Source organism: Pan troglodytes, chromosome 6 (assembly GCF_028858775.2).
Source record: "Pan troglodytes isolate AG18354 chromosome 6, NHGRI_mPanTro3-v2.0_pri, whole genome shotgun sequence".
NCBI classification, from domain to species: domain Eukaryota; kingdom Metazoa; phylum Chordata; class Mammalia; order Primates; family Hominidae; genus Pan; species Pan troglodytes.
Genome location: NC_072404.2, coordinates 138941860 through 138969393, shown reverse-complemented (window position 1 = coordinate 138969393; position 27534 = coordinate 138941860). Strand labels below are relative to the sequence as shown.

The 27534-nt window shown below is 36.9% G+C and overlaps 2 protein-coding genes and 1 long non-coding RNA gene across 6 annotated transcripts in view; 2 read left to right on the top strand and 1 right to left on the bottom strand.

Moving 5' to 3' along the window:
- Window positions 1–4077: 4077 nt before the first annotated feature.
- NDUFA5 (NADH:ubiquinone oxidoreductase subunit A5) lies at window positions 4078–19906 on the top strand. Of its 3 annotated transcripts, NM_001071797.1 has the most exons (5): window positions 4159–4179; window positions 4506–4550; window positions 11364–11480; window positions 16286–16351; window positions 19743–19844. In NM_001071797.1, the coding sequence occupies exons 1-5, from the start codon at window positions 4159–4161 to the stop codon at window positions 19842–19844; spliced, it is 351 nt and encodes a 116-aa protein (NP_001065265.1). The 3 variants fall into 3 exon arrangements, with proteins under 3 accessions (XP_009452312.1, XP_016812338.1, NP_001065265.1); XM_009454037.4 differs by lacking the exon at window positions 11364–11480 and having other exon boundaries at window positions 4078–4179; window positions 19743–19906; XM_016956849.3 differs by lacking the exon at window positions 4506–4550 and having other exon boundaries at window positions 4091–4179; window positions 19743–19906.
- Window positions 19740–26783, bottom strand: LOC129144608 (uncharacterized). Its single transcript, XR_008549061.2, has 2 exons — window positions 26559–26783; window positions 19740–26367 (listed from the first exon to the last, which is right to left on the bottom strand). It is a non-coding gene; the product is annotated as an uncharacterized LOC129144608 (long non-coding RNA).
- The window catches only part of IQUB (IQ motif and ubiquitin domain containing), an 82958-nt gene continuing 82206 nt past the window's right edge, over window positions 26783–27534 (top strand). For both annotated transcript variants that reach the window (XR_010158979.1, XM_003318749.7), the window contains exon 1: window positions 26783–27517. The gene's annotated coding sequence lies outside the window, so the exon portion shown is untranslated. The remainder of the gene's footprint in view (window positions 27518–27534) is intronic.

Sequence of the window (27534 nt, the reverse complement as noted above, 5' to 3'; positions counted from 1 at the left end):
AACATAAATTGAAAACCTTCTTGAAAGAACTGACCACACTAGATGCTATTAAAAAGATTTGGTGATTCATGGGCCAGGTGCGGTGGCCACGCTTGTAATCCTAGCACTTTGGAAGGCTGAGGTGGGTGGATCATGAGGTCAGGAGTTCAAGACCAGCCCGGCCAAGACGGTGAAACCCCGTCTCTACTAAAAATACAAAAATTAGCCGGGTGCGGTGGCAGATGCCTGTAATTCCAGCTACTCGGGAGGCTGAGGCAGGAGAATTGCTTGAACTGGGGCAGCAGAGGTTGCAGTGAGCCAAGATCATGCCACTGCACTCCAGCCTGGGCAACAGAGACTCTGTCTCAAAAAAAAATTGGTGATTCATGCAAGGAGGTCAAAATATCAATATTAACAGGAGTTTAGCAGAAGTTGATTCCAACTCACATGGATGACTTTGAGGGGTTGAAGATCAGTGGAAAAAGCCATTGCAAATGTGAGGAAAACAGCAAGAGAACCAGAATTAGAAGTAGAGCTTGAAGATGTGACTGAACTGCTGCAATCTCATGATAAAACTTGATCAGATGATGAGTTGCTTCTTGAATGAGCAAAGAAAGTGGTTTCTTGAGACGGAATCTACTCCTGGTGAAGATACTGTGAATATTGTTTAAATGACAACAAAGTCTTTATAATATTTTATAAATTTGGTTGATAAAGCAGCAGCAGAATTGAGAGGACTGATTCCAATTTTGAGAGTTCTTCTGTGGACAAGTGTTATCAAACAGTGCCTTCTGCTACTGACAAATCTTTTGTGAAAAATTTCTGCAAAAAGGAAGCTGGGATTTTGATAGGAATTGTGATGAAATGCTACATCAACTTGAGTATTGCCATCTGACCAATATTGACTTCAAATCATTAAATAAGAAATGTCTATTTATTTAGATCTTTAGTATTTCCAACAATATTTAATACTTTTCAGTGTACAAGTGTTACACTTATTTTGTTAGATTTATTTCTTTTTGATGCTATGGTAAATAGAATTGTTTTCTTAATTTATTTTCAGATTATTCATTGCTATAATAGACTAGAACATATTTTTGTATATTGATTGCTATAGACTATGTCCCCCAGATTTCCTATATTACAGCTCTAAACCTCAATAAAATGGTATTTGGAGATGGAATCTTTGGGAGATAATTAGGTTTAGATGAGGTCATGATGGTAACAGTGGCCTTATAAAAAGGGACACCAGAGATCTTGCTCTCCACCCTGACCCAACCCCAAGCACACACGAAAAGAGGTAAATATGAGCATACCATGAGAGGGTAACCAGTATAAGCCAAAAGAAAAAGCCTCAGAATGAAATCTGTCTTGCTGGCTTTGGTCTTAAACTTATCAGCCTTCAGAACTGTGAGAAATACATTTCTGTTGTTTAAGCCACCTCATCCATAGTATTTTGTTATGGCAGCCTGAGCTGACCCTGATAGATCATGTATAATGTAACCTTGCTGAAGTTATTTGTTTTAATTGTATGTATGTGTGTATTCCTTAATAATCCTATATAAAAGATTATGCAACTGTGAATAGAGATAATTTTACTTTTTCCTGTCTCTTCTGGATGACTTTTATTCATTTTATTTTCTTGCCTAATTCCCTTAGCTAATATTTCCAATATATTGTTGGATAGAAGTGGTGAGAGTGGAAAAATATTTGTCTTGTGAATGATCTTAGCAGAAAAGAATTGCCTTTCACTCTTAAGTATGATGTTGTGGGGTTTTTCTAAGCATCTTTATCAGGTTGAAAAATTTCTCTTCTTTTCCCAGCTTGTTGTGTGCTTTTATCATGAAAGCATGTTGAAATTTGTCCAATGCTTTTTCTGCATCTATTAAAATTATCATATAGTTTTTGTCCTGTATTCAATGGTACATTAGATTAATTGATTTGGGGATGTTAAACCAACTTTGTATTTTTGAAATAAATATCATTTATTTGTGGTGTATAATTTTTTTTTCATATGCTACTGAATTTGGTTTGCTAGTACTTTTCTGAGTATTTTGTGTTTATTAATAAGGGATATTGGCCTGAAGTTTTATTTTCTTTTTTCTTTCCTTTTTTTTTTTGTGAGATGGAATCTTGCTCTGTCACCCAGGCTAGAGTGCAATGGCCCAATCTTGGCTCACTGCAACCTCTGCCTCCTGAGTTTGAGTGATTCTCCTGTCTCAGCCTCCAGAGTAGCTGAGATTACAGGCACGCACCACAAGGCCTGGCTAATTTTTGTATTTTTAGTAGAGAGAAGGTTTTGTCATGTTGGCCAGGCTGTCTCAAACCCTTGACCTCAGGTGATCCTCCCGCCTCAGCTTCGCAAAGTGCTGGGATTACAGGCATGAGCCACCAGGCCCAGCCGAAGTTTTCTTTTCTTGTTGATTTCTTTGTCTGGTTGGAATCAGAGTCCACACCCGGCTGAAGTTTTTGTTTCTTGTTGATTTCTTTGTCTGGTTGGAATCAGAGTAATACTTGCCTTATAGAATTAGTTGTTAATTGTTTCCTCCTCTTCTATATTTTGGAATAGTTTCTTAAGTGTTATTCTTTAATTGTTCAGTGGAATTTACCAGCGAAGCCATCTGGACCTGTGCTTTTCCTTCTGGATAGGTTTTTTTTTTCTTGCTAATTCAATTTCTTTAATTATGTTAGATCTAGTCAGATTTTTCTTTATGCCTTCTTGAGTTGATTTAGGTAGTTTGTGTTTTTCTAGGAATCTGGCCATTTTATCTACTTTATCTTTTTTAAGCATAGTTGTTCATAGTATTCCTTCTTATTCCTGTTTATTTCAGCAAGGCTATTAGTGATGGTTCTTTTATTCTTGCTTGTATTAAATCTTCTCTCTTTTTTTTCTTAGTTTCACTAAAGGTTTGCCAATTTTGTTGATCCTTTTAGGGAACCAATTCCTGGTTTCATTGATTTTCTTTATTGATATTCTGTCTCCTTCTTTTCTAATCTTTAATATTTCCTTTCTTCTGTTTGCTTTTGGTTTAGCTTTCATTTTTTCTAGTCTCATGCCTCTAATGAAAGGCCTCATCTCTTCCAACTCATTCTCTTCAACTGTTGCCTAAGTTGTTTGTATATCTGAAACATAAATTTGATGGTGTCACTTAGAAGCTTAAAAGTCTTCTCATTGTTCCCGTTCCTTAAAAAGTAAAATTCAAATTTTGTATAATGGCAAACAACACCTTTCATAATCTTAACCAGTTTACCTTAACAATCAAACCCACCTTTCCAATCACATAAAATCACCTGGAATTTATATATACATTTTTAACCTCTTTTCCTTTGTACTTGTGTTTTCTCAATTTGTTCTTTTCTCCTACTGACTTTTTAGAAAGTCACCCACGCTTTTTAGTTATTTCCTTTTCGCTGGTACCATCACACTTTGCATCAACTTCTTTTAGAACAGTTACCAAATTATTTATTAATACACGCCTTCTTCATTATTCTTTGAATTCCAGGATGTGAAATCCCATTTTAGAAATTATGTCCCAGTAACTGACACATAGTGAGTGGTCAGTGTTTGTGGAGGTAGGAAAAAGTGGTATGGTCTGATATCATTTCATCTGGAAAAAAGATGATGTATTTCAGCCAGTGAAATCGAAAAGAGCGATGGAAAATGACCTCCCACTCCATAGGGCTTTGGTTCGTAAGACACAGAGAATACTGATATCCTTGTGCGAAGAACTAACTTGCTGTTGAGAGATCAATTCAGAGGATGCTCAAGCTCCGTTATCACCTTCATTTTACTAAACTGAGAAAGGAAGGTTGAGGAATGCATCAACGGTTAAGCACAGTGCAGGTTCCTACAGCGACTGGAGTTTTTTGGTAGTTGGGAGTGTTTCCCTCAATCTTTGGGCAAGCCGTCAGCAGTGGCAGGAACAGGAACAGACAGCTGAGAAACCCTTTCTTTCCCCAATCGTCTTCTAGCTTAGCTTTAGGCTTGTATGCCCATCGCGCATGCGTCAATTTTTCTCTTTTAAGATGGGCGGGGCAGAGTCTTTGCTCCTTTGGCGATCCTGAAGGGGTGGAGCTAAGCTGTTTCCAGGGTGACAGAGTGGCGACCTCGGTGGTCGATTGAGCAGGTCTGAGAATTGTTCCCAAAGGGTTGTGCGTCACCGAGTCGTCGGCGCTGTCATGGCGGGTGTGCTGAAGAAGGTGAGACGAATGGAGGTCACTGTTGGAATTTAGACTGTGGGGGTAGACTCAGTCCGATAGCCCTACTTCCCGCGGGTGTTGACCCCTACTGTCGCGGGCTCGGCGGTGCTTTTCGGGGACTCGTTCTGCATGCCTTACCGGGTAGGGCAGGTTAGTGGTTCCGCTCCGAGAGTCAGGAAAAAAGCTCCAAACAAGCGAGACTGAGAGACCAGTAGCTGGCTTTAGACCAGTTTTAGCCGGGGGATTCGTGGTTTTGTATTTCCTTAGCGTGCTGGACGTATGGAAACCGTAGTAAACAGCATGAATCGTGTTTTGTTTTTGAACAGACCACTGGCCTTGTGGGATTGGCTGTGTGCAATACTCCTCACGAGGTATGTACCTTTGTTCTTTCTTCGTTCTTGAATTCCCAAGGAAGACTAAATTCCTGTCACTTTGCTTATTGCAGGGTTAACGGGATACAGATGTTTCAAGCCCTTAATTACAACCCGCGTGAGCTCTTGAGACACGGGCGCTGTCCACCTACTTCGTTGATCCGATGTCACATTTTTATTTATTTTTGCCATGACCTCTTTATTAAGCCAGTTTTCTTGTTGACTGTTTCCTTGACATTTTCATGGCTTCACTTGTGCTTGCTTCTGTCAGCGCCATCTCAAATTTATATCTCCGTTTTCCATCTTTTCTCCTTGCCTTACCGTTTCTGCTTAGGTGCGTTGGATTACATATATTTAGGCTTACTAAAGGTACTGCCCCCTTTTCCTTCTATTAGGTCTTTTCCATCTGTATTCACGAATGTTTTCATCAAAAAAACCCACAAAATTTTTTTATCCTTCTTGTCTCTTCTATAATCACACCATTTCTTTGCTTCACTTTACAGATAACTCAAAAGAGTTATCTCTATTTTCTCCAATTTCTTTCTTATTCACCCTTGAATGCACTCAGTCACCCTTGGCGTTTTTCAAGTTCAGCAATTATCTCCATGCTGCCAAATCCAATGGTCAGCTCATATTTCTCACCTTCATTGACCTAATAGCAGCGTTTTTTGACACATTTGACACTTTTTCCATCACGCTCTTTTCAAGTTCACCAGTTATCTCCATGCTGCCAAATCCAATGGTCAACTTATGTTTCTCACCTTCATTGACCTAATAGCAGCGTTTTTTTTGTTTTTTTTGTTTTTTTTTTTTGACACATTTGACACTTTTTCCATCATGCGCTTTCTTTACTGGGCTTCAGGGCTCCCCCAGTCTCCTGATTTTTTCCCCCTACTCTTTGACTTTCTCTTTTTCTGGTTATTTCTCTTATGCCCACTTTTAAAATTTGAGTTAGTCAGGATTTAGTTCTTGGACCTTTTCTTTTGCACCTGTACTCTGTCACCAAGAGAGAGCAAATCCAAATAGAGAACGGTTTTAAATACCACCTATACACTGACAACAGATTTCCATGTAAAGCACTGACCTCTTCCTTTATAAAAGTCCTGAATATTTAATTGCTTAGTGGGCATCTCTACTTGAATGTGTCAGACAGGCAACCCAAACTTAACATGTCCAAAATGAGGTTCCTGATCTTCTGCCTAAAACCTGCTCTTCTCTCAGGCTTGCTCATCTCAATTAATGGCAGCTCAATTATTTTGACTCAGGTCAGAAACTTGAAATCATCTTTGATTTCTTCCTTTCTCTTACACTCCACATTTGTTATTTCGGTAAACCCTCTAGGTTCCACCTTCAAAATATATCTTGATTTTGACAACATCTCACTACCTCCTCTGCTACTACCCTCTTCCTCAGTCACCATCATCACTGATGTGGATAATTGCATTCACTTCTTAACTGCCTCTCAATGCTTGTCACAGCCTCCATTTGGTCTTTTTTTCCAGCCAGGCTACTAGAGTTAGTCTGTTAAAATATGAGGTAGGTCAGATCTCTCCTTTCCTTAAAACTAATGGCTTTCCATTTCACTCTAAATAAAGACAAGTTTCTTACTGTGACCCTCTGGTTCACTATTCTACTGATTTATTTTGTTATGTCTCTACTAGAATGTAGGTTTCATGAAGGCAGGGATTTGTAATTGTTTCACTGCTAGAACTCTGTCACATAGTATGTGCTCAGTAAATAGTGTTAGTTGAATGAGTGTCTTGCACTTCCTATGATTTCATAATAACTTTATTGTCATTGATGTAAAGAACTGAACTCATGGTTTTTCCCTTCTAAATATATTTCTTCCTCTGTGGGCTGTATTTTTCTTGATAGTTTCAGATCTTTCTACTCCCTAGGCTGGGAATTTGGACATCATAGTTGGTATTTCTCTTATACTTGTACTCTCATATTCATTCCAATGGTGATTTTTATTTTTATTTTTTTTGCTGATCCTTTTCTATAACAGCTCTCCAGTCTGACTTCTGTTTACTATTTCTATTGTTACTACCATAGTTCAGGTCCTTGTTCTTGTTTAGAGTATTGCAACCACCTCCTTACTGGCCTTTCTGCCTTGTTTCTCCTTCAGTCCTTTTAACTCACTACAATGAAGCTAATTTTCCTAATCTAATCATATGATTTTCCTAAATCTTTTAATTGTCCACAGAATAAAGCCCGAATGCTTTAACTTGGAATGCAGAACCACTTATAATGTGACATTTTCTCCAACTTTACCTCCTATGCATTTCCTTATGTGTCTTGTACAGCAGTATATTCCAAAATCCCCAGTGGATGTCTAAAAACCACATATAGTACCAAACTGTATATATGCTATGTTTTGTTTCATACATACCTATAATAAAGTTTAATTTATGAATTAGGCACAATAAGAGAGAAGCAGGCTGGACGTGCTGGCTCACGCCTGTAATCCCAGCACTTTGGGAGGCTGAGGCGGGTGGATTGCTTTAGCCCAGGAGTTTAAGACCAGCCTGGCCAACATGGCAAAACCCCGTCTCTACAAAAAATGTGGAAATTAGTCAGGTGTGGTGGTGTGCACCTAGTCCCAGCTACTCGGGAGGCAGAGGCAGGACGATTGCTTGAGCCCCAGAGGTTGAGGCTGCAGTGAGCTGTGATGATGCCATTGCACTCTAGCCTGGGTGATGGAGTGAGACCCTGTCTCAAAAAAGAAAAAAAAAAAAAGAGATAACAACTAATAAAATAGAACAATTATAACAATATACTGTAATAAAAGTTATGTGAATGTGGTCTCTTTGTCTCAAAATATCTTACTGTACTGTACCACCCTCTTGTGATGAAGAAAGGATAGAGTGGGATAGTGTGAGATTTCACCACACTACTTTGAATGGCACATAGTTTAAAACTTATAAATTGTTTATTTCTGGAATTTTTCATTTAATATTTTCTGACTGAGGTTGACTATTAGTAACTGAAACCTTGGAAAATGAAACCACGGATGGGTAAAGGGGAGCTACTGTATTCTAACCAAGTGCTGTCCATTAAAAACATAATGTGAGCCTTAAATGTAAGCCATATTTGTATGTAATTTAAAATTTTCTAGGACTAATTTTTTAATGAAGAAAAAGGTAAAATTTAATTATTTTATTTACCCTAACACATCTAAAATATTGCCATTTCAGTATATAATAAAAAAATTAATGGTATTTTATAGTGTTTTTCTTCATACTAAATTTTCCAACTCTGGTATGTATTTATACTTATAACACATCTCAGTTTGGACTAGCCACATACCAAGTGCTCAGTAGTCATATTTAGCTAGCATCTACTGTTTTAGACAGCACAGTTCAAGAAAATAGAACTATATACCACTTCCTTATGTTTGCTGTATTTTCTGCCATTCAGTTCTATGTATTCTGTATGTAATTGCCTTTTCCAATATCTTTAAGTTTTTATGATCTACCATCCCTCTGGGTCTATCTTAGATGCCACCTTTTTGAAATATGAATGCTTCTCTGGTCTCAGCTGAAGTGAATTCTTCTTCTGCTATAGAAAAATAATGCTAATACTTAGTGAAACTTAATGTGTACCAGGTACTGTTCTAAGTTGTATATACCCTATGAGGCAGTATTATTCCCATCTTACAGATGAGGGATGAAGGCACAGAGATGGAAATAACTTGTCCAGTGCACCTAAGGAGTGGAGCCAGTGTAAACTCAAGCAGTTACGTTCTGGTTAGCACACCCTTAACCGTTGCTAAGTATTATAATATCTCTTTGCTCTATGTATTTCCCCATCCCTGCCAAACACACACTTATTTTTTCTTTTTATCATTTTTATTATTTTTCCTCTTCTGTATCTTACCCTGTGATATGGTTTAGCTCTGTCCCCATCCAAATCTCATCTTGAATTGTAGCTCCCATAATCCCCATGTGTCGTGGGAGAGGAACCTGGTGGGAGGTAATTGAATCATGGGGTGGGTTTTTCCCATGCTGTTCTTGTGATAGTGAAGAAGTCTTGTGAGATCTGATGGTTTTATAAAGGGCAGGTCCCCTGCACATGCTCTCTTGCTTCCTGCCATGTAAGACAAGCCTTTGCCCCTCTTTCACCTTCTGCCATGATTGTGAGGCCTCTCCAGCCATGTGGAACTGTAAGTTCATTAAACTTCTTTTCCTTTATAAATCACCCAGTCTCAGGTATGTCTCTATTAGCAGCATGAGAACGGATAAGTACACTCGATAGTACCTTAAACATATTGGAGTGTGATCCATGTCCAGTCTGTCTTTATACGCAAACAGTGTGGTATTGTACATGGAAGTACTGAGTATATTTTGTCGCGGGTAGCGACTGTCTGGGGCTGGTGTTGCGTGGTGGTAAAAATAATTTACCAAGACATTTGAGGTAAAGAAAGGCAGATTTATTAGAGAAAGTATGAAAATACATTGCAAGAAAGCTATTGGCAAGTCAGCAAAAGAGGAGCTGAATGCAAGTAGCAAAGGCTTGCTGGGGATCTTAAAGGATGGTGCTTGTGTTGTGGGCTGAAGAGAGCTTTGTGCAGTACTGATAACACCTAGGTTGCAATGAGCTATCAGGCGAGGGTCTGATGATAGCTGGGCACAGGAAGACTGTGAGTTATTTGGGCAGGAGGACTATGTGTCCTGGACCATGAAGAAAGGTGGACTTCTAGCTTATCTGCTTTTTTATTTTTGCTTTACCCTGTTCCCTTATTAGGACTGCACACAATTTTTTTTTTTTTAGTTATACTTTAAGTTCTGGGGTACATGTGCAGAACGTGCAGGTTTGTTACATAGGTATACATGTGCCATGGTGGTTTGCCGCACCCATCAACCCGTCATCTACATTAGGTATTTCTCCTAATGCTATCCCTCCCCTGGCCCCCCACCCACTGACAGGCCCCAGTGTGTGATGTTCCCCTCCCTGTGTCCATGTGTTCTCATTGTTCAACTCTCACTTATGAGTGAGAACATGTGATGTTTGGTTTTCTGTTCTTGTGTTAGTTTGCTGAGAATGATGGTTTCCAGCTTCATCCATTTCCCTGCAAAGGATATGAGCTCATCCTTTTTTATGGCTGCATAGTATTCCATGTTGTATATGTGTCGTATTTTCTTTATCCAGTCTATCACTGGGCATTTGGGTTGGTTCCAAGTCTTTGCTATTATGAATAGTGAGGACTGCACACATTTTTTTTTTAATTGAAAAAAAAGGTTGCTCTTTAGGAGAAGGGTTTGTATACTTGTAATTATTGAGACTTACTCCTGGAGTGATCATGTCTTGTTTGTTTCAACTGTTCTGGTTCATACCTGTGTTTTGGCATAATGATTAATAGGTATCTTTTCACTGTTACAAGTGTCCAAGTTTGGATGATAAACTAAGTGTCCACCCTATTGATAACATTTTTTCTTTTATTCTATATTAATAGTCCCCTGTTCTCATCTGTATTTCTCTAGACACTGATACATTTTTGTCAGGAAAGATGAAAATTTAAAACGTGAATTTTAGATCAGATTAAAACTTAATTAAAATGCTATATTAAAAACTAATATGCATTATATATTTAAATTGGAGAGGATCAACTTCTTACTGATGTCTATACTGAAGTTTAAGTTCAGTGTGCTTTAGTACATGCTATGCATTGACTCAATTCTCTTGCTACTTTTTCGGTTGAGCCTTTTATGCAGACTTTATGTCGTAACTCATTCATAATCAGAAGCAAGAACACTGAAGTATTATGACCGTATTTAGTTAAATTTGATCATACAGATGTAATGATTATATGTGTTTATTTCTACAGAAATTCAAATAAGAAAAATTAAAAAAAAAAATTTGCAGTGCTTCGGACCTCACTTTGAAAAATACTGATTCAGGCTGGGTGGGCTCACGCCTGTAATCCCAGCACTTTGGGAGGCCGAGGTGGGTGGATCACCTGAAGTCAGGAGTTTGAGACCATCCTGGCCAACATGGCAAAACCCTGTCTCTACTAAAAATAGAAAAAATAGCCAGGTGTGGTGGTGGGTACCTGTAATCCCAGCTACTTGGGAGGCTGAGGCAGGAGAATCACTTGACCCCAGGAGGTGGAGGTTGTAGTGAGCCAAGATCACGCCATTGTACTCCAGCCTGGGCTATAAGAGCGAAACTCCGTTTCAAAAAAAGAAAGAAAGAAAAATACTGATTTAGTAAATGACTTGATTTCCAAAAAGGTCATTAGCAATAAGTTGTTTTGTTTCTGACCAGCCTGGCCAACATGGCAAAACCCTGTCTCTACCAAAAATTAGCCAGGCGTGGTGGCGGCCACCTGTAATCCTAGCTACTGTGGAGGCAGAGGCAGGAGAATCGCTTGAACCTGGGAGGTGGAGGTTGCAATGAGCCAAGATCATGCCATTGTACTCCAGCCTGGGCAACAAGTGAAACTTCGTCTCAAAAGAAAGAAAGAAAGAAAAATACTGGTTTGGTAAATGATTCGATTTCCCAAAAGGTCCTTAGCAATAAGTTAGTTTTGTTTCTACTTGTTATCGTACCTTTGACTTATCTAGAACTTGTTATACACAGAAAATACAGAATGTTCCCATGTTTATATACAGGTTTTTCCTAAGTTATAAAGGGTGTAGATAGGGCACAGACATAAAGAAGTCAGAGCAAAGAAGAGTTAAATTTAAAAAAAAAAGCAAAAAAAAAAAAAAACAGATGTGAGTTTTGTTTGTTTTGTCTTTGAGACGAGTGTTCCATTAAGTCTTTGGTAATATTTTAACCTATGGAAATTTGTATGGTTTGTCTTTTCAGAGGCTAAGAATATTGTACACAAAGATTCTTGATGTTCTTGAGGAAATCCCTAAAAATGCAGCATATAGAAAGTATACAGAACAGATTACAAATGAGAAGCTGGCTATGGTTAAAGCGGTAAGTAGCTAAGTCAGTTTTGTTGTCTTGGATTTGTGGTATCCAGTGTAACATTTAACCAAAAACGTTTAGTTCCTTATTTTTTATATATTCGACACACTTTTCTTCTATTCTCCTTCCTTGAATGCTCTTTTCCCATCATTCCTCCCTTTTATTCAGCAAACTCTTGTTTATTGAGTGTTTTCTATATGCAGGCCTCTGTTACATACTGGAGTTTGAGACTAGGATCAGATCCTTCCTTGAAGTAACATTGTAGCTGTTCCTTTTACCTCTCTTCACTATTTAGTCCTTTATTGATCTTTTGCTTTTTATCTTGGATATATCAATCTTGATCTCCTTTTTCTAATCTTAGAGAACAATAAAAGCAAAACAAAAAAGGGCATTTTTTTTCAAAGAAACCTGTCAAAAAGACTAGACTGTTATTAAGTAGCAGTTAATAAAAGTCTAGACTGCTGATTCATACCAAACTATATTGCACTATTGTTAAATTTTCACACTAGCAATCATTAAATGGACTTTATGTAATTATCTAAAATAGTCCTTAGAAACTCTGAAGGTAATTTATATACATGCATAAGTGATCCTAGTCACATATATTTCTTCTTATTAGATTACCAGACTATATAGTTCAAAGAGAATTCCTATCTTTCGGTAGGTATGCAACAAAACAATGCAGTTTGTATTATATCGTATTTTGTATTGTATTATATGATGGGTCTCACTCTGTTACCCAGTCTAGAGTGCAGTGGCACGATCACAGCTCACTGCAGCCTTGACCTGCCAGTCTCAAGCAATCCTCCTACCTCAGCCTCCCAAGTAGCTGGGACCACAGGCACTCACCATCATGCCCAGCTAATTTTTAAAATTTTTTGTAGAGGCAGAGTTTCACTGTGTTGCCCTAGCTGATCTCAAGCTCCTGGCTTCAAGTGACCTTCCTGCCTTAGCCTTCCAAAGTGCTGGGATCACAGGCATGAGCTACCTGCACCCGGTGCCTCACCTATTTTATCATCATCTTTCAAATAGCCTCAAATGTTTTTAGCTTGTTCCTATCTTAAAAATAAAAAAAACTGTATGCTTGTATTTTCCTTTACTTATTGTCCTATTTTTGTTTTCTCCCATAGCCAGTTTCAACCAAAGAAGAGTTTACTCTCATACTTCTTTACTTACTGGTTCCAAAATCCTTTTCTCTGCTATTTAAACTGCCTTATAACTAATTGATCTGTTTGTATTTCCATTATACTTCATTACATGCTCCACCATACAGCCAATAATAGACTGATTTTTTTTTCAATATGTAAATCTTGTGATGGTACAGTTGTCCCTTGGTATCCATGAGGGATTGGTTCCAGGATTCCCATGGATGCCAAAATACAAGGATGCTCAAGTCCCTTATATAAAATGGCATAGTATTTGCATATAACCTATGCACATCCTCTTGTATACTTTAAATCATCTCTAGGTTACTTATAATACTACAATGTAATGCTGTGTAAGTAGTTATACTGCATTTTAAAAATTGCTGTATTGTTATTTTTATTGTGTTTTTTGAATATTTTCCATCTGTGGTTGGTTGAATCCATTCTTAGTTGAATCCACAGATGCAGATCCTGAGGGCCAACTGTACTGTCTTGCTTAAAATCTTACTGTGGTTTTCTGTTCAGTGTTTCTCAAAGGCTGAGTTTAAGGATTTATGTTGAGCTGGTTGTATGAAGCTTACTTAGCTACCTTTATCTGCATGATTTTGATGTGTGGCCATGTTTGGGAACCACTGGCCTAACAGGGTAAAAACATGGTATAGAAGGCCTTCTAAGTTCTGGCTCTTGGTTATTTTCTCAATCTGATCCTGTTGCTTCCTGTTTTATACTCTATACTTAAGCAGTACCAAACTGCTGGCAGTTCTGTGGATTCCTTGCATTTTTATTTTTGTGTTCATTTGTATTTTCTCATTTCCTGGAATGCCTTTACGTTGTTTGGTAGTTCTTACTTTTTCTTCATAAATCATCGCTTCTTCTGTGAAACCTTTTCTTACTTTCTTAAGTAGAGTTTGACAACTTTGTTACATCCTTTCCATTGTACCTTCATGCTGTATTATGTCTCCACCAGCCATAAGCTACTTGTTAATGATATTGGATTCAACTTTGTATCCTTAGACTCTAGCATGGTACCTGGAACATAAGGTTCCTTAGAAATGTGTCTTTATCCCAAAGGCTAGATATAACCCCAAACACTTAACAGTTGTATCTCTGATTCCTGTTTTTGGTAAAATTATCACAGATTTTTAACCCTGCATACAGCTACACACAAAATCTTTAGTGAATATTGCCATTATTATAAAATATCTATTTACTAAGCCTAAGGTGGAAATAAAAGTAACTTTTTTTTTCAGATTATTACTAGGGAGATAGTACTATTTTGGTGAAAAGCGTTGTTTGTGTCCCTGTCCAAGATTTTCATCTTAGTTCTAATACTTATTTGTGGAGTGACTTGGCATATTGCTAGTTTTCTCTGTCTCAATTTCATCATCTATAACGTGGGTATAATAATACCCACCTCGAACACTTTTTGTTAGAACCGAATGAGGTAATGCATGTAAAAGCTTAACATAGTCCCAAGTATATAGTGAGCATTCAGTACATGGTACCTTATCAAGTTTAATGGCATTATGCCATTGGTGACTAAAAATCACATTATTCACTATCGGTAAGACAAATTTTGAACTGTTCACCTAACACAGGCTTTTTCTGAAATGAAAGTGTCGTTGAACTTTCCTTGCCTTCTTTACCTTCACTCTCCTGAGTCTCTTATAACAGTGACCAGCTTCCCTGTTTTGTTTTTGATTTTTGGTCTCTCATATGAGTTAATTCCCTGTTAAATAATCTGTCTTAAACATGCTTATTACTTTTTCCCCTTTTCTCCCCCTTTCAGCTGTTTTTTATGTATTCACTTCTTTAACCAAGAAACATTTATTGAATGCCATGTATGGTTCTAAGCATGGAAACTTGTGCCTAGTTGGCACAAAACAGATAAAAATCCTTTCCTTCTTGGAGATTACATGTTAGTGATGGGAGACCAAAAGAAAAAAAAAAAGTAAAAACTGAGTAAAGAAGTACATAGTGTGTTAGAAAATAGTAAGTGCAGTGAAGGAAAATAAAACAAGGAAAATGTGTGCCATGGTGGGGATAGGGGATGTTACACTATGTATTAATTTCGTATGGCTGCTGTAATATTCCCACAAACTTGGTGGCTTAAAACAATGTAAGTTTATTTTATTAGATTTCTGGAGGCCAGAAGTTGGAAATCAACATCAGGGACCCAAATCAAGGTGGTGTTGTCAGGGCTGTGCTTCCTTTGGAGGATATTGGGTAGAATCTGTTCTTGTCTCTTTCAGCTTCTGGTGGCTTTTGGCATTTATTGGCTTGTGGTCTCATCACTGCAATTTCTGCCTTTGTGGTTACATTACCTTTTCCTTTTCTGTGTGTAATATCCCTCTGCCTCTCTCTTATAGGGACACTTATAATTGCAGTTAGGGACTATATGGATAATTCAGGAAAATCTCCCCATGTCAGCATCCTTAACTTGATCATATATGTGAAGTGTTTGCTGTATAAAGTAACACTCACAGTTTCTAGAAATTAATACATGTATATCTTTTGTGGTATTTTTCAGCCTATCATAATGCAAATTATCAGTAGTTAATCAATAAGAAGGTGTTATTTGAGCAAAGATTTGAAAGGTGGTGAAGAAACAAGTGATGCAGATACCCTGGGCCATCCAGCAAGATACCCTGAGGCAGTAACATATCACGTCTTGTGTTGAAAAGCAAAATGTATTATTTTCTCCCTCTTTATTCCATTTATTGGCCAGAAAAACACCCTGAAAAGACAAAGCCTTATTTACATATGTGGGTATATTTACAGAGCACGATTTCTGGCTCAAAAAGCTCAGTTTACTAGAAAATAACTAAATGTCATTGAATGTTCTAGGTACTATATTTATTAACATTTTGTTCTTAAAAACTTCTATTAAATAATTATATACATTACAAATGTGTAGAAAAAAAGGACTTTTCCAGAACAACAAAACCCTTGCCTCTTCCCCTTCAATTTACTACTTGTAAAGTTAATCTCTATTTGGACTTCTTTTTGCCTGTTTTTGAATTTTATATAAATGAAATCATTAGTATGTACTGTCTTATACATACTGTACTCTGGCTTGTGCTTAATACTGTGGTTAAGAGAATCACCTATATTGTTGCATACAGTTTATTCATTTTCATTGCTGTGAAGTATTATATCCAAATATTATAATTAATTGATCCATTCTATTACAGATGATCATTTGGGTTATTTCTAGTTTGGGGCTATAATTTGTGCTGCTGTGAATATTCTCAAACATGTTTTTTAAAAAATATATTATGCATTTCTGTTTGGCATTATGCCTAGAAGTGTAATTTCTGGGTCATAGAGTAGCATTTATTTCTAATTCTAATGCTCTCAGAGGAAATACAGGAAATATTAAGAAAGCAAAGTCATATTTTAAAATCTGTTTTAGGAAGACTGAATTTGACATTGTATTTCTGTCCCTTGATCAGCATGTCAATAAACATTTAGCACTTTTCAATATTAAGACAGAAAAGCAATGAAATAGCAGAGGTGAAATGAATTTTCACCAAATATTTAGTAAAAAGAGTATGATGAAAGAAAAGTTGTATTTTTAAGTGTTTTTATATAGGAATTTTAAAATATAGGATATTGAAACATTCAGTTAGTATGCTTCTTTAATTTTTTTTCTCCCTGAAATTATAGGAACCAGATGTTAAAAAATTAGAAGACCAACTTCAAGGCGGTCAATTAGAAGAGGTGATTCTTCAGGTAAAGAAAAAGTTGACTATTTAGGTGTTTGGTTTCATAGAGACACACAACTGACGTTCTAGAATGAAAGGAAAACTAAATTTCCTTGTTTATGTCAACTTGTCAAATATGTAAGACTAATCACATACAGAAAATGTGGTGCTTCTCATGTGTATGTTGATTATAGTATTTATTGTTGATTATAGCATGAATTTATGAGACTTCTGTTAGAAGCCTGGAGTTTGACACTCTTTTAATTTAATTAGCATGTTCTCCTTGGCCTAACCTTAGTTTAAATTGGTAGCACAATATTACTGTTGTTTTAATAGTTGTATCTTATTTTAAGAGTGTGGCACATTTTTATTAGGGAAAAATACAGACATTTTGAATTATAAAATTAAAATGTACTTTTATTTTTATTTTTGGTTCTTGAGCATTTGAGCAAGTTAAAAAACAATTGCATAGTATATTTGAGAGCTTAATTCTACATTATTTCCCAAATACTAACCCTGACAAATAATATTGAGTAGTAAAATGTAAGCATGATTATGAAGAGACTGAGATTAGAAAAATTATTAACATTATTAATTACATTTAGAATATTTAAATCTTAAATTATTCTATTGGGAAATTTTCTTCTCCTCTCACTATACCTGCTGCTTATACAAGAGAACAAACACCACAGTTTAGTTTTATTTAATCTGAATTTTAATTCTTTTCCTTTGGTCATAGTTAGGTTATAGAAATAGATAGGTTACTGATGTAAATAGGCTGGAAATATACTATTTTGAGTATTCCGTAGTTGGTTTTTTAAAGCATCTATGGGAAAATAATGATACCTCTTTTTTTTTTTTTTTTTTTTTTTTTTTTTTAAGATTTGCATCTTTTTTCTCCAATTGCTAGTAAGGTTAAACTTTAAAAATATGTTATTATATTTTATAAATTATGTCATTAATATTTTTACTGTGTCATTTAGTCTGTGTTATTTATACATATGAGTGTCTTTTTATAATAAAAGATATTAACCTTAAACTTTTCTGACATTGTCTGCACATACTTTTTCTAGCCTGCTTTTGCCTCTCAAATGGGGTTTTTCCCCCATATGTAGAGGTTTTCTTTTTTTTTTTTTTTTTTTGAGATGGAGTTTTGCTCTTGTTGCCCAGGCTGGAGTGCAGTGGCATGATCTCGGCTCACCACAACCTCCAGCTCCCGGGTTCAAGCAATTCTCCTGCCTCAGCCTCCTGAGTAGCTAGGATTACAGGCATGTGCCACCACATCCAGCTAATTTTGTATTTTTAGTAGAGACAGGGTTTCTCCATTTTGGTCAGGCTGGTCTCGAACTCCTGACCTCAGGTGATCTGCCTGCCTCGGCCTCCCAAAGTGCTGGGATTACAGGCGTGAGCCACCCTGCCCAGCTCAAATTTTTTTTATTTGGTGAAATTTTGTTGTTCCACACCCCTACAACCCTCATATTATAGGTTTAGAATGTCTTCATCTTATAAGTGTCTGATAAATATTCAATTGTTTCATTTAATTTTTATTTTGTTGCATCTTTTTTCAAATGTAACCCTTTCTAATGTTTTCTTACTGTTGATTGAAGGACAGATAAAAGGAAGTATTGGATAATATTGGAGATTAGGGAGGTATATCACCAACAGACATGATATACCAAATCAAAAGAATTGTTAGATGGCTCTGGAAAAAGAGGAATATAGCATTCAGACAGCTTTCTATGAATGTAGACTGTTTCAGTTATTCAAAGGCCTGTTTACCTGGCCTTTATATTCGTCAGGTTGGCTGTGGTACTAGATACAGTGTTATGGGAACTTGCCGCAAACCTTATACTGTTGTCCTATACCTATTTCTCTTTTCTGTACCACCTGATTTCACTTTGATCATGACTTTATTTAGTTGATACATTAATTTTTCATGGAATTAAGTTTTAAGGCATATTAAGTATTTTTAAGTCAGCTGTGCAGTTCCCCATGTTTTCATGGTCAGTATTAAGGGTAAATTAATTTTAGTATTTTTTAAACTCAGTATATGTAGTATATTATTTAAATATAATCATAAAAATATTGAGATATTTTACGTTCTTTTTTATATGAAGTCATCAAAATCTGGTATGTATTTTACACTTTGCAGCACATCTGAATTTGGACTAGCTGCATTTCAAGTCCCCAGTAGCCATGTATGGGTAGTGGCTAACATATTAGACAGTCCCATTTCTAGATGGATGGTATGATGGTGTGTCAGAAAGGAGGAAATAGGCATCAGGGGCCAGGTGCAGCTGGGTCCAGGTTCCTGAGATAGGGCTGATTCTCAAGGATGAATGAGGCCTAGGTGACCTCCTCATGCCCTATAATGGCTGGGGGAGATTGAGAAAGCATTGGATGTTCATGAGACCCAGGGCAACCTTAGGAAATATTTTATCAGTATTTAAATTATTTTCTCCTTTTGGCATTAGTAATACCTCTACCCCTGATTTCCATTCATCTGCTCTTTAACTCATTGTTTTTTATAGTTGCTTGTAAACATAGATTGACTTTTGGGACCGCTGTCATAGATGGGGTATTATCTTTTAACTGTGTAATAATAATTACCTTTAATATAATCTGAGCGCTTATTCTGTGTTTGAATTTCTTTTCTAACATCCTGACAGGTGTTTAATAGTATTCATCTTATAAGTTGGCTAGAGTTGTCATAAATATTGTTTGTTGTAGAAAAAATATGAAATAAAAAGCTACCTAAAATGTGTGTTAAATATAAGTTGTGTTTGAAAGGAAAAATTAAATGAAACATAATTTGATTAAGGAATTTATTCAGTTAGTAAATATTAATTATACATGTATTGTGTTCTACATTCCATAGATCACTGTTTTATAAACTCTGGGTCTCAAGTGACTGTGGGTCATGGAATCAGTTAGTTGGATAGTGATTAGCTTTAAAAAACACAATAGAAAAAAGAATATATCACTGCCAGTAAAGATAATAATTTAAAAAGTTTTAGTTATATGTTTGTATTGTGGAACTCAAAATAAAACATATTTTCTTACTGTAGGCCATGGTAAAATAAAGTTTGAAAGCCACTGACATAGATGAAAAGACATACTTCTGATTCTCAAAAAACTTGTGAAATATTATTAAGATAAAAAACCTCACCAGCTAAACTTTTAAACACTATAGCCTATTTCAATCAAATAGAAGATAACAAAAGATATCCTTTCTTACTCCTGATTATGTAGATGTGAGAATTAAGGTAATTTAATTACTTAATATTCAACATTTGATGGTGGAATAGATTATGAGATATTAAATGAAAGTAGTAACTAATAGTTAAATTTCAGTTGTTCTGATAAATATCTGTTGAAGAGTAAAATCCAATGATCTTTTAAAAAATTTGTATTAACAGGCTGAACATGAACTAAATCTGGCAAGAAAAATGAGGGAATGGAAACTATGGGAGCCATTAGTGGAAGAGCCTCCTGCCGATCAGTGGAAATGGCCAATATAATTATTAAGTGACTTTGGTGTGTTCATGGGAAACTGATGTAATTAAATATTCTGTTATATTAAGAGCGTGTTCTCATTACTGATATTTTGTAATCAAGAAAAGTGATATAGAAAATATGTAGGAGACTGTTAAAATTGGTGATTATGGTAATATGGTCATGTGAATCCATTTTTGATTTATAAAGTACTCACACAAGTTGTTTCAAAGATGATATTTCTGTGAACAGAGAGGCCATGGGAAGATTTGAAAATTATTAAAGAAAAATTCCTACAGATCTTCAATGCAGAGACCATAATCAAAAAGTAAACTTTCTTTAGTAGTATGTTCAATACATCATTTAATTTTTTAAGTTATCCTGAAGAAGAAAAGGTCCTTAATTATTATAGTCTAAACAAATTTATAGATTACTGTTTGAAGTAAATAATACGAGTGAATATTTTCAAATGTGATAAAATAGCACAAGTGGCTGGTGATAAAATTTGAAATTATGGTTAACCTCAGCTGTGATCTTATGTATGTAAAGTGAAATTTAAATAGATAATTATAGGTTGATTACAAAATCCATAGTGTCATTTTATTTTAGTCATTATTGAATTATACCATTTACTCTGTTTTGTTATAGTCTTAATTTTATTATATTGTGTTGTTACTGTATTATATTTGAAAACCTTCAAATTAGAATACATTGTACAGTTAAAGAAATTGACTTGGTACTTAAAAGAAAGATTTCCCATTGCATACAGGTTATTGGAGAAATTTTCCTTTTGTTGCATTTGTGGAAGTTAGTTTTCTGGCCCGTGGCCTTTAATTTTCTTAATCAACCTAATTACATCAGGATAGAGGTAGAGTTTCTGTAAAAGAAGAGACATTAAGAGTTCCTGAAATTTATATCTGGCATACGGATAGGCTTATATTCAAAACATCTTAGTCATACGACCATAAATTAAAAGTGGAGTCACTAAATAGTTTGCAGTACGTTTCTAATATAAGTGTAGGTGGGTATCAAAACAAGACAAATGCTGTTCAGGGAAAGAAGTTGGCAAGCTTAAGGTTAAACAAAAAATTACATGTGTTTTCGCCTTCCTAGCTCCCTGTCATTTCTAAATACTTGGTTAAATTTAACGTGGTATCTCTTTCCTTCATAGATAGTACTATACTCTTGTGGGGTTTTGTGTATACGTGTGTGTGTGTGTGTGTGTGTGTGTGTGTGTGTGTGTGTGCGCGCGCGCGCGCGCGCATGCGCACATTTGCTCAGAATGAGAAAAAAATGGTATTTTTCCTTCTTTCCAGTATATTTCTCCCCTCATAGAGCTGTAACATGAATACTAAATAAATATTAAATAAGGTGGATTCTTAGAGGTTAGAGTGCAAGAAGGCTCCTTCTGGTGGGGAAGTGTTAGAGGGGGAGTTAGAAGCCCAGGGTTTCTCATTCTCATGGTTCTAGTGTTGTTAACTCAATGACTACATTGAGGCAAGTTTGGCCTGTTTCTCAGAATGGCCTATTTCTAATGCTGCAAAAGAAATAGAATATGATTTATAACAACATTTTCAGTTCTAAACATTTCTTGAATATATAATATATTTATTAAAACATGATGCTGAAGTGTGTTTGCATGGGTACTTTCAAGGTAATTTTCTAGCCAACCATTATTTTTCAGGTCCTTTGGACAACACAGAAACAAAGATGGCTTGCTGTGTTTTTGTCATATTTTCAGTCCCGTATCTGCCATGATTCTTGGGCATCTTTTATGTTTCACCAACAGTGTTACTGAACTTTTTTGCTAAAAGGGGACCTTACTGGTGTTTGCATTAGAAATGCTAGTTGCAGAATAATAGTCATTGTAAAAATAATATTATAACAATAATAGCTAATGTTTGTTGAGACTTTAATATGAATGTCAGGCACTATCATAAGTACCTGACTAATTTCACTCATTAAACCTGCACTACAACCCTAAGAGTGATACTACAAATTATCTTCATTTTCCAGATAAGAAACCAGAACCCTACGTGAGTAGTTTTCCCCTGCAATTATGCAACTTGGGGCCTTGGGGACACTGAAACCAAGAGATGATTTAATAACAAATCCAAGGTCACATAGCTAGTAAGATGTGAAGCTGAAGTTTGAACCCAGGCAGTCTGGTTCTAGAACTGATGCTCCTGTTATATTATTATTTATGAATATGCTTGGGATGTTGTGACTTCTTCCTGTGCTGTATGGGCTGTACCAAATGAAACTAGATCCTGCTCTCTTTACCTTTTCTGCCAAAATTATCTGTAAAGAACAAATATGAGCAGAAGTAGTAAACGATTTCATTTTCTGCAAAGAGCTGCATATACGTTATAGGCAGATTATGTTAATGGGATAGGTATCTAAAAGGTATTGCAATTTGGTCATTGGTTCTTTCTCCTGTCTCAATTGCTCACAGAACTTTACACCTGATCGTTTTTACTCCTTCAGTCTTTTCCCAGTTGCTTCCTACAAACATCCAGGTTAAGTCTCCTGATCACTTTGCAAATGATTCTTTTATTCAGAGATCTTCAGTGTTTTGAGTGGCTACTAAACTAATTTTAATAATTTTCAGAATGGCCTATTTCAGTTCTCCCATGGGTTTCATTCTAGTTAATCATCATACTGCAGATACTTCAAAAGAAAGAGAAGCTGATCAATTTGAGCTTTGCTAAGAAAGAAGAAATGGCAACAAAGTTGATGCCCCCTTTCTCCCACACTGGGACTTAGTGCAGACGATTCCAATTTCTTGGCATTCTTTCCTTTGGGATGAAAATGGCTTATATTTAGGATAACTATAGGATAATTTATCATTCCACTTGGAATGATTTTGAGTGAAAATAATTACATAAGGATAACAGATGTACACCATGACTGTCCTGGGCAAACAAGATATAGGGGGGCACCCTACTGGAGTAAGGCTCAGGTCTCAAGGTTGCCATCTTTCCCACACCAGTAGGATCAACTAGTCTGTCATTGGAATAGAATGAATTGATGCCAGCAGTAGTAGTCATCATGTGCAATCAGGCCTCAAGTTTTATTGTATCCTTTCACTCTCCCTCATTCTCCCCTCCCCCTCCTTTTCCCGCAGAATTGGGGGATGGAAGAAAAGAGAGCTTATATTTTATTGTCAATTTTCTAATCCCATTCAGAGGAGCGAAGCTAATTAAGCCAATAACAATGTTTATGAATGTATCTTTTTTAAAAGGGAGATGACAATATATAGGAAAATTCCCACATGTAGGCTAATAGCAGCTTTTTCTTTTTCCTCCCATCCTCTATGATTATGTAAACATATAGAAGTCTAACACCCTACACAAGTGTATTGTGGGGTATAGGATTAAGTACCAAATTGCTGAACATATCACTAGTATTTTGGATTTGCTGAGTGCAGTCTTCCCATTAAAACTAAGTGTTCAGTGGGGAGGCGTGGTGGCTCACACCTATAATCCCACTACTTTGGGAGGCCGAGGTGGGTGGATCACTTGAGGTCAAAAGTTCGAGGCCAGCCTGGCCAATATGGTGAAACCCCGTCTCTACTAAAAACAAAAACAAAAACTAAGTGTTCAGTGAGATTGTAGCCTATGCTACAACAATAGTAATGCTAATTGTTTTAGAGAAAAGTAAATGAGAGGCTACCAGTTGGGTTTAGAGGAGGTCGACGTTTTATTTTAGACAAAATTCACAGGAAATCACAGTGGGAATGTGTTAAGGGGTTTGAATGATTGATGGGGACAGGAAGAATTCATTTGAGAGACTAGAGATGAATCAGTATTCTAGATCGTGAAGTAAAATAGTGAGTCATGTAGTGACTTAGCATGGGTTATCCTTAAATCCCAGTGTCTTAAGTGTATTTTTTATTCATACTGCATGTCTAAGGAGGGTTGGCAAGGAGTGCTCATAGACACACAAGGAATCCAGGCTGCGTGTGGCACCATCAACATATATTTCCATGACCATAGTGGTGGTGGGGAATTGGAACATGGTAAATTACACATAGGAATAAAAAAAAAGAAACAACCAAGGTTAAATTTTTTTTGACTGTGCCACAAAATTTATGAATTGAACTTGCCATGCATCACTAATAATTTTCAAATTGGTCTTTAGGTTTACATTAGCAGCTAATTTTTTGTGGTACACTTAAATGTAATTTATGATTGGCATCTGTATATAATTAAATGAAAAGCATTGCAAAGATTTCTATTTTGGTATTTCTCATGATCCTCAATTTTTTTTTAGGTGAATCTATTAGCTTTTCTAAAGATAACTTTTTTTTTTTTTTTACAAAATATTGGCATTTTAATCTCTCTATAACTGGAGGGTGAATTATTTTTCACCAGAGTAAAACAGGTCCAAAGTCCCTTATCTAAATTCCTAATTTCAAAAATCTCTGAAAACAAAGTTTTTTCATAACTCATTTGGCAACAAACCCCACCTGAATTACATGAGGCTATTTGTGGTATTTATCGCACTTCAATGTGAATATGAATATATTTTGCCACAGATGTATCAATATATTTGATTCTAAACTGCTTCCTCAGACCCTCTTAATGTGTTACATAATGTAAAGTATATGCCCATATTTCCTTTCAAAAATCTGAAAAATTGTGAATATCAAACACATCTGTCTTAAAAGGTTTCAGAAAAGGGACAATAGACCTATATTTCCATTCTCTTAACAAGTTCACAAAGTGGTATTATGATCCAAATTTAATCTAAATAATTTCCAAAACAAAAATTTTCAGGTCCTTAGTTTTCTAAATTATTTTAATATTAAAAATATTCATTATTCATTTTAACCTGTAGTAACAACGGGAGGTACTTTGAAATGCTTGATTTTATCAAGCCACTAGGTGGCATCTTTGTAAAAATAAAAGCACATCAAAAGAAATGTTTATTACATAAATAAATGCTGAGATGAATAAAGGTAGATGTTTCATGAGAAACACGAAGTCGTTTGGTGGAATAAATCCTGAGAAAATGCATAGATTTATCATGAAAAGGAAAATGGAAAATGGTATTGTAAAATTACTCTTTCACTTTTGGAATTGAGAAGCTTTTTCCTATTGGTTGTTTTCATTAAGGTTGAATATAAATTTATTATGTAACCAAACTACATTTGTGTGTATGTGCGTGTATGTGTGCGTGGACAGGATTTTGACATGCTAATAACTTTTCCATGCTCCACAGACTACCCAAGGAAGCCTAAGTTAGGTTCCTATTTAAGATTAAATTGTATAAAGTCATCCTCACAGCAAACTACAAAAAAAAAAAAAAAAAATGAATAGTGGCTATCAAGTCACATTTAACACTGTGAGACACTTAAGTTCTCTCCTACCAGTTTTTCTTCCCCCATCTCCTGACTCTATTCCTAAACCTACTGTTTGCATACCGTCTCTAACATTGAGAACAGTGAATGACAAATTTTAAAGAGGAGACCCAGCAAAGTGAATGTTTAAAACCAGTGGAATGTTTATTAGTAGCAGAATGTAAGATAAATTATGATTTTGGAGATGGGAGTGTATGAGTGTTTGTAAAATCTTATCTGCACACCTCCACACCTGGTCTACCCATCCAAGAAAGCCTAATTCTAGTGGTTACCTCTATGCCCATTTTTCCCCTTTACTTTTCATGAATGTGTGGAAATGATTAAAATGAATTTACTTTTACTGATCATTATTAAAACAAAGCCAATTTTATCTGAATATATATTTCACTATTCTAGTAAAAATATATTTTAAAATGGGATGACTGAAAAAAATGGCATTGGATATTACAAAGTTATTGGGGAGATGAGAGTGCAATTTCAGCAGAACAGTATAAAGAAATAAATGAAGACAATGAACATTTATGAATAAGGGAACGGACCTGTACTAATTTTATTAATCCTTTTAACATATCAAATCAAATTAAACAGTACTGTAATAGTGGTTAAAAAATCTGGGACCTGGAGTTAGATTGCTTAGGTTTAATCCTGGTTCCCTCATTAAACTTTGTGTGCCTTAGTTTTCTCATTTACAAAATGGGTCTAATAGCAGTTTCTCCCTAATAAAATCGTTGTAAGGATTAAATTAGAAATCTATGTACGGTGCCTCATGACAATGAATACTTCATAAGTGTTAGCTGCTATTATGAGATAGCAACATGTAGTTTGTTACTAAATTTCCAAGAGGAACATACTTGACTTGACCTCCAATACTATCCTGTGGTTCTTTAAAAGTTTTCTTATTCATTGATAGGCCGAGCGCGGTGGCTCACTCCTGTAATCCCCAACACTTTTGAAGGCGGATTGCTTGAGGCTAGGAGTTCCAGATCAGCCTGGCCAACATGGTGAAACCCCATCTCTACTAAAAATACCAAAATTAGCCGGGCGTGGTGGCGGGCGCCTGTAATCTCAGCTACTCAGGAGGCTGAGGCAGGAGAATCGCGGGAGCCAGGGAGGTAGAGGTTACATTGAGCCGAGATCGAACCACTGCACTTCAACCTGGGCGACAGAGCAAGACTCTGTATACACTAGAAAAAAAAAGAAAAGAAAAGAAAAAGAATTTGTTGTTAGACAAAATTTAGTTTATTAACTAATTTAGTGATTAACAAAAGTTCTTCTCTTATAAGCAGAATTATTTGATAGCTACTATCTCCCTTTTCTCTTTGGCTGCCAGGAAGCTGAGAGCCAAGTTGTTAGTTTAACAAAAGCAAGTAGGCACCTGACAGTTTCTCGCCTCTGACTTCATCGTGATGATTTCTCTGACTCGGATTTTTTTTATATCTGTAAAATTAAACTGCTGTCAGTGTTTGGTTTGGAGAGCTGTGCCGTTTCACAAGTGTAAAAGATCTTGGAGAGAAGTTACTGTCCTGATTCACTTGGATCTAGGTAGCCAGTTGGTAACAGCCTCCGCCTCTGGCTCCTCCCCTTCTCCCTGCCGCGTCCCTCCTCCCCGCCCCCTCGCCTCTGGCCCCGCCCCTTCTCCCTGCCGCTTCCCTCCTCCACGCCCCCTCGCCTCTGACTCCTCCCCTTCTCCCTGACGGGTCCCTCTTCCTGTCTCTTCGCCTCTGGCTCCTCCCCTTTCTCCTGCCATGTTTCTTCTCCCCGCCCCCTCGCCTCTGGCTCCTCCCCCTTTTCCCTATCGCGTTCCTCCTTTGCAGCCCCCATCCCCCTCCTCTGGCTCCTCTTCTTCCCTACCGCGATCCTCCTTCCAGACCCCGGCCCCCAGCCTGCCTCTAGCTCCTTCCCTTATTTCCTGCCGCGCTCCTCCTTCCCGACACCGCCCCTCCGCCTCTGGCTACTCCTCTTCTCTCCTGCCGCACTCCTCCTTCCCGGCCCCACCTCTCCGCCTCTGGCTCCTCCTCTTCTGTTCTGCCGCCCTCCTCCTTCCCGGCCCCGCCCCCAGTCTTTGGCTCCTCCCCCTACCCTGCCGCGCTCCTCCTTCCCGGCCCCTCCCCGCGGCCCTCTTCTGGCTCCTCCCCCCTACCCGCCTCTGGCTCCTCCCCCCCCACCCGCCTCTGGCTCCTCCCCTTCCCACCCCTGCCGTGCTCCGGCAGGAAGAGGTGGTGCCAGGGCCGTTGCTAGGATACGACCAACAGCTGAGAACGCGGCGAGTATGGAAGCTGCTTCTTAGGAGCCTGGGAAAGCGCTTCGACGAGAATAGTTTGGTTTCGTACACAGGTAGGAGAACAGGTTTT

What these genes read in the sequence shown, in the direction of transcription:
- NDUFA5 (NM_001071797.1), top strand. Translation starts at nt 4,159, where the DNA reads ATGGCGGGTGTGCTGAAGAAG. An exon ending in TGTGCAATACTCCTCACGAG is followed by an intron (nt 4,551 to 11,363) that starts GTATGTACCTTT and finishes TTGTCTTTTCAG; the next exon opens with AGGCTAAGAATATTGTACAC. An exon ending in AGCTGGCTATGGTTAAAGCG is followed by an intron (nt 11,481 to 16,285) that starts GTAAGTAGCTAA and finishes CTGAAATTATAG; the next exon opens with GAACCAGATGTTAAAAAATT.